Source organism: Seriola lalandi, unplaced genomic scaffold (genome assembly GCF_002814215.2).
Source record: "Seriola lalandi dorsalis isolate HSWRI2012SDOR001 ecotype SW California unplaced genomic scaffold, Sedor1 jcf7180002054344, whole genome shotgun sequence".
Taxonomy (NCBI): Eukaryota; Metazoa; Chordata; class Actinopteri; order Carangiformes; family Carangidae; genus Seriola; species Seriola lalandi.
Window position 1 is genome coordinate 99,058 of NW_019524897.1, and position 7,500 is coordinate 106,557.

General features: G+C 44.3%; 1 protein-coding gene across 1 annotated transcript in view; it reads left to right on the forward strand.

Moving 5' to 3' along the window:
• LOC111656110 (rho GTPase-activating protein 27-like) overlaps nt 1-7,500 on the forward strand; it is a 25,814-nt gene that overhangs the window by 9,188 nt on the left and 9,126 nt on the right. The window contains exons 3-5 of the mRNA XM_087174371.1: nt 1,134-2,125; nt 5,301-5,507; nt 7,240-7,452. Of these exons, the coding sequence (XP_087030497.1) occupies nt 1,134-2,125; nt 5,301-5,507; nt 7,240-7,452 (1,412 nt within the window). The remainder of the gene's footprint in view (nt 1-1,133; nt 2,126-5,300; nt 5,508-7,239; nt 7,453-7,500) is intronic.

The following is a 7,500-nucleotide window of genomic DNA, read 5'->3' on the forward strand; positions in this document are numbered from 1 at the left end:
GTAGTAAAGTTAGCAGTAACAGTAGTAGTGTAAACAGTAGAGTTGGCAGTAACAGTAGTAGTGTTAGCAGTAACAGTAGTAGTGTAAGCAGTAGAATTAGCAGTAACAGTAGTAGTGTTAGCAGTAAAAGTAGTAGTGTAAGCAGTAGTGTTAGTAGTAACAGTAGTAGAGTTGGCAATAAAAGCAGTAGTGTTAGCAGTAACAGTAGCAGTAGAGTTAGCAGTAACAGTAGCAGTAGAGTTAGCAGTGACAGTAGTAGTGTTAGCAGTAACAGTGGTACAGTTACTAGTAACAGTAGTAGTGTTAGCAGTAACAGTAGTAGTGTTAGCAGTACTCTACTCCCCACTGTTAGCTGTAGTGTTAGCAGTAACAGTAGTAGTGTTAGCAGTAACAGTAGTAGTGTAAGCAGTAGTGTTAGCAGTAACAGTAGTAGAGTTGGCAATAAAAGCAGTAGTGTTAGCAGTAACAGTAGTAGAGTTAGCAGTAACAGTAGTAGTGTTAGCAGAAACAGTGGTAGAGTTAGCAGTAACAGTAGCAGTAGATTTAGCAGTAACAGTAGTAGTGTTAGCAGTAGCAGTAGTGTTAGCAGTAGCAGTAGTGTTAGCAGTAACAGTAGCAGTAGAGTTAGCAGTAACAGTAGTAGAGTTAGCAGTAAAGTTATCAGTAACAGTACTAGTGTTAGCGGTAGAGTTAGCAGTAACAGTAGTAAAGTTAGCAGTAACAGTAGTAGTGTAAACAGTAGAGTTGGCAGTAACAGTAGTAGTGTTAGCAGTAAAAGTAGTAGTGTAAGCAGTAGTGTTAGTAGTAACAGTAGTAGAGTTGGCAATAAAAGCAGTAGTGTTAGCAGTAACAGTAGTAGAGTTAGCAGTAACAGTAGTAGTGTTAGCAGTAACAGTAGTAGTGTTAGCAGTACTCTACTCCCCACTGTTAGCTGTAGTGTTAGCAGTAACTATAATAGTGTTAGCAGTAAAAGTACTAATGCTAGCATTAACTGTAGTATTGTTAGCAGTAGTGTTATCAGTAGTAACAGTATTAGTAGTAGCAATAGAGTTAGCATTAGCATTGGCTCTTGTACTTGATTTAACACTGTTAATTATTCCCTCTGGTCCTCCGGTCTAAACCCTGTCTTTCAGGTCTGGGTCTTGTCCTGGTGGAGTTTGAGTATGAGTACCAGGGTCGGGATGGGGTGCTGGTCTCCATCAAACCCAATGAACGTTACGTCCTGCTGGCTAAGACCAACGACCACTGGTGGCAGGTCCAGAGTGACTGTAGCTCCAAACCCTTCTACATCCCCGCCAAGTACGTTAAGGAGTTGCCGGCGGACTTCCCCTCCCCACTGGACTTTGCTGATCCACTCAGTCCTGAACCAGTTCTGGTTCCCATGACTGCACCTGCCCCAGTCCCTGTGCCTGTCCCTGTTCCAAAGACTCTGGATGAGCCCACTAGAACCAAACCAGGGGACGAGGTGACAATCCGGCTCAGACCCGATACATCCACCGGGTACCGCAAGACTGAGAACCGCTTGTCGACATTTGGTGTCCCACTGGACTTCCATGACCTGTCACATCAGGTGGTGCCAGCACCACGGCATCCTGGCAACCCCCCATCTGGTCTCATAGAGACCGGGACCAGCAGGAATACGAACATGGCCAACGGTGGTCTGAGTCAAAAGCAGCCTCACCTGCCAGGGTGCCTGGATGACCAAATGGACTCTGGGAAAGCTCGGGTTCCCAGTTTCAGTCCAGCTGACCCCCTTTCTACAGCCCGGCTCCCAACCCAGCCCATACCGGTGGAGACACCAGTGGTCCCAGTGGTCCCCCCCAACAACGGCATCCACAACAGGTCCTCACTGACTGCAGGTTGCCATGACAAGCAGGAGTCACCAATAGAGCCGGAGGAGGAGGAGGATGAGGAGGAGGAGGAGGAGGAGGAGGAGGAGGAGGAGGAGATGAGCGTGGAGGAGAGTGCTGATGAGGATGAGGATTCAACGAAGGAGGAAGAATCAAACCACATCTATGAGTCGATCCAGGACCTGAACCTGGACCTGGAGGCTCTGGTTGGAGGAAGGGTTAGTCCTGGAGAACCACCTGAATCTGTCCCTGCACCTGCCCCACCCCCCACAAAGGTAAGATGGTGGCGTCAGTGGTCCGACCTGCAGCTCGTTCAGGTTTTAGATTCCCTTCACAAAGAGGTTTCTGATCACAGATCAGGGACGTCCGGTCTGACTGTCGGCATGCTCGACTGAGGAGGAGACTGATCATCAATAATCAGCAACGCTGATCAAAGTACATTCAAACTGCTGCTTCACTCAGAGGCTGCACTTCTTCTTACAAAATAAAAGCCTTCTCCAGCGTGTCATTTCCTGATGCGTCGACACAGGAAGCAAAAGAAAAAAAAGCTGTCTCCTCTTTTTATTCTCATCAGAGCAGAAACACTGCTGACCTCTGACCTCTGACCTCCAGAACTGCAGTAAACTGGTCCTTGAATTTACTTTTATTTTTTATTTTTTGTTTCTTACTGTATTAAATACTCATGGGGGGGGGGTCTGTGTGGTGTCTGGTGATGTCACAGCAGGATGTGATGAGGTCAGCAGGATGTAGTGATGTCACAGTCAGCAGGATGTGTTCAGAGTCGGACAGGAAACTGTGAGAGGACGATGCTGCAGCGACACCTGCAGGACGAGGCAGGAAACACAGTAACCTGACACCTGAGTGTGTGTGTGTGTGTGTGCGTGTGTGTGTGTGTGTGTGTGTGTGTGTGTGTGTGTGAACTGGTCTGACTGGTTTGTGAGGCTGAATCTGGTCTCTCAGCTCAGCACTTTAACAGAAACTGTTAAACTACAAAAGACTGACTTTACAATAATAATTATAATAATAGTGGCTGTGCTCATTTTGAAAGAAGTTGAAGTGGCAGATGAAAGTGAACGAGGATAAAGTGTCTGAGTGAGTGAAGCTGACTCCACAGACCTGGACCCAGACAGAACCAGCTGAAGGTCTGTGGTGAATCTGTGGTTACGACGTTCTTCTGTCAAACTGGACTCGTCTGGTCTTCAGACAAATATTAACCATGTGTCCTGGTCTGAGCTGCATCCTGATTGGCTGCAGATCACAGCAGTGGTCCAGTCCGTTCAGGTCCGGTCTGGTTCAGTAGAACCTTAGCAGTCAGTCCTGGACCAGAGCATCACAGCTGTGTCAGATTATCCTGACTAGTTTCTGGGTAGAGAGAGTGGAGGGAACCTGTTGGGGGGGGGGCGACAGGAGCCCCACAGGGGCCATAGCAGGTTAGACCTGGTTTTTCTTGTTCAGGCTTCAGCCTCACTGTCTTCCTCTGACTGAGGTGACACAGGTTTTGGAGGGAAACAGCAGAGGGCAGCAGAGTGTCATCCTGCTTCAGATGCACTGCAGAGTCCAAACAACCAGAGGTTCACTGTGTTAGTGTGTGTGTGCGTGTGCGTGTGCATAACGCAACAGTTTTTACAACAGTTTGTAAAACAGGCTGTAAATCCACAGAGGTGTGGTGAGTCTGCCGTGGTCAGCGAATGTGTCGCTGTGGAAGATTTCTTCAGTCTTTATGAGCAGTTTATAAAATGTTTCCTGAACAACCAGCAGTTCCCTGTGGACCTGATGATATCTTATACTGTGTGTGTGTGTGTCCAGGAGTCATTGAAAATGTTCTAGGAGTCATTATAAACGCCGTAAATGTCCTTGAGGAAGCTTTATAAAATCCTGAGGAGGTTGTTGGTCCTTGAACATGTTTCCTTGAGAAGTTCTGTGAAACCTGGAAGAGGTTCAAGGTGTCCTGGAGGATGTCAGGTGAGTCTGTGAGGAGGTTCCAGGGTATGAAAAAGGGTATTTAAATCAGCAGGGATAAGGCTTCAGGCTGCAGAGGGGCGGGGCTACAGGCTGCAGAGGGGCGGAGCTACAGGCTGCAGAGGGGCGGAGCTACAGGCTGGAGAGGACTGGCTGCAGTCTGACAATGGTTTGAGTTCCAGTCGGAGCAGAAACAGAGAAACTTCCTGACTTGTTTCTAATAGAGTTTGATTCTGGATAGAATTTAGGAACACAGAGGCATTATGGGTAAGTACACACAACCTGAACTGTTGAAGTTATTGGTTACGCTTCCTTCATTCTGCTGTTTTAGGCTCTGATGGATTTTGTGAAGTCAGTGAACTACGACCGCTGATTCAGGACTCTGCGGTCCAGGACCTGAGGCCAGTTTATAGTCCAGGTCTCTGGCCTGGTCCTTGACAGTGTCTCAGGGTAACAGCTGATCTCAGCTGACAGATGTTCAGGTTAATGTGAAACTCAGGTGTTATTGTGGAGTTTGACCTCTGACCTCTGACTAACAGTCTGTTAAACATTCAGAGGAGACACACCTGGTCCTGGACTCACCTGGTCTGTATTACTGTGAGAACCTGCTGCTTGGACGTTCACAGTCACCTCGTCTCATCAAGAGAAAAACTTTCTCTTATATTCAGATTTCCTTTGTTGAATGTTTCATTCAGGTTTTTAAAATTGCAAATTGAAAATGTTCATAAAGTCTGTGGATAGAGAGACAGTGATCAGCTGTGGAACTCTGTGTTTCCACCTGGCTCATCAACATCAGCTCTTTACCTGTAGCCACAGTCACACAGGTACAGGTGTGGTGAGGCCTCGTCCGTCACAGTGTTTTGGCTCTTCAGCTGGTAAAACAGCCGGTCGTTCCGAGTCCAGTTTGTATCTGCATCATGTGAAGTGACGACAAAATGACAGTGTCAGCAGCAGAAACTGTTTTACATGTGATCATTAGCATTAATATAATTATATCGAGAGCATGATCAGTTATTTCAGGATGATTAATATTCATGAGACATTTCAGTTCAACACAAATCCAAGAAATAATCTTCACAGTGAAGTGACCACAGCATTCATTTACTGTTTGTGTGTGTGTGTGTGCATGTGTGCGTGTGTGCGTGTGTGTGTGTGTGTGTGTGTGTGTGTGTGTGTGTGTGTGTGTGTGTGTGTGTGTTTATAAAACATAGGAGGAGCACTTCCTGTCGGACGGCGGCTCGCTCCACCCAGACAAAGAGATCGTTATTGTTAATGAGGAGAAGAGTTTATCAGTTTCTCTTTAGATGTTACTGTGACAGAAACTCTCAGATGTTTGGCTTCATTTATCAATTATCATTAGTCAATCATCATTTATCTTCTTTATCCAGATCATCCAGTTTGTCATCATAAAAAATCAAAACAGTGATGTACTGTTCCTTTAAGTCGTCGCGCTCTCTCTCTCTCTCTCTCTCTCTCTTTCTCTCTCTGTAGGACCACAGCTCGCCCGGCCCTAACTCGCCCATCTACGCCAACGTCTCCTCTCTGAAGAAAACGTGTCTCCCTCAGACCTCGGCCCCAATACCACCACCTCCTTCTGACCCCGCCCCCTCTGTCCCAGACCACACCCCCTTGTCTTCCGTCTCCTCCTCCGGCATGATAAGCCCCGCCTCTCCGCTCAGCCCACAGGAGGAGTGGCAGGTAAGGTGACCTCTGACCTCTGTGTTTCATTAGCGTTAGTTTAAATACTGAAAGGACTTCAAGCGGCAGCTGAGACAGAAGCTGTGAAAGAAACTGAAGTGGACACAGAGGACAGAAGCACAGACAGACATTGAAATGACAGTGGAAATTTAAACACTGAAAGAAGTGGAAGTTTCAGTTGAGACAGAAGTTGTGAAGTAAATCGAAGTGGCAGATGAAATTTAAGGAGTGAAAGGAATTGAAGTGGAAGTCAATATCACTAAAAGAAAATGAAACAGCAGATGAAATATGAGGACTGAGAGAAATTGATGTGGCAGTGTGGACAGACAAACTGAAAGAAAATGAAGTGGTAGGTAAAATGTAGCGAGAGGAAGACGAAGTTACCATTAAGAAAGAAGAACTGAAGGAAAATGAAGAGGTTATGGTTATGAGGTTATGACAGTTCTGACAAAGGCACTGAAAGAAATTGAAGTGGCAGATGAACTAAAAATAATAAAAGAAGTTGATGTGATGGTTCAGACTAAAGTACTAAATGAAACTGAAGTGGTAGAGGAAATTTACAGAGTAGAATAAGCTGCAAGGGCAGTTGAGACAAAATGCAAGGACTAAAAGCAGTTGAAGTGGCAGGTGAAATCTAAGGTCTGAAAACTGACAGACATTGAAGTGACATAGTAGACAGGAACACTAAAGGAAAATGAAGTGATTGATTGAATTTAAGGAGTGACAGAAGCACTGAAAGAAAATTAAGTGGAGGTTGAAATTTGAGGCGTGAACGAAGTCGAGGCAGAAGAACCTAAACTGAACTGAAATAAAAAACTTCAGGGCTGAAAGGAATGGAAGTGATAGTTGAAACAGAAACATTGAGATTCAAGCAACAGATGAAATTTACTACTGAAAGGAACCTAAGTGACACAGAAACACTGGAAAAAAAAGAGAAGCTGATGAAATTTCACCTTTAAAAAAGTTGATTTATCATAGCTCTTATAGATACTATATATAATATATATCTATATATATATATATATATATATATATGTGTGTGTGTGTGTGTGTATACGTATATATATATATATATATATATATATATATATATATAACATTTGATATGTAACTCATATTGTCTTTTAGTTTTTTATCGCAGCTCTTGTTCTAATGTTTTTATTGAACAGAAGTTTAGTTTCAGTTCAGGTTCTGGTGTGTTCGTGTGGCTGCAGCTCACAGGTGATTAAAGTTTAATCAGACGTCACCTGAGCTGATCAGGTTTGTTCCTCAGAGATCCAATGAACAGGTAAAGCTCACATGTTGCTGAGGAACAGCTGACGGTTCACTGCCTTGCTCAAAGACACTTCAGTCGCACACTGACAATGACACTGGTCAGGAAACTGGATATTATTTTATAAATGTCCATTTGTGACTTGATGTAGGATTCAGATGATCGAATGAAAACTGTTGCTAGGCGACTGTTTCTAAAAGTTTTTTTTATTTGTAAATAACCTTGTTTTTCCTGTGTTTTGATGTCATGTTTGAGAAAAGACACAAAAACAAAATGTTATTTATTTATTTTAAAGCTAATAACCTGAACAAATAAAAGATTATTATTTATTTATTTAAATAAATGAATAACAGTTTAGTTAAAAATAGAAGCAACTTTCCCTTCATGAAGTTTTTTTGACCTCCTCATACAAACATAATAAATACGGATGTACCTGAATGCACCATGTTTTCTCTGCAGGTGCACACTGACCAGGATAGTGGGAAGGTGTTTTATTTCCATCCTGTCACCAGACAGACCACCTGGTCCGACCCCCGCAACCCGCCACACATGGACCAGTCCAAGGGGAGGGAGGGGGGACAGCTGACCTCCCCCTCACCTCTGCTCTCCCCCGCTTCCTCTCAGGTACCAGAAACACAAACCTGTTCACATTTACAACTGAGATTATTTATTGTTTTATTAAGTTTGAAATGAACAGTTCCACTTCAAATGAAGAATTCC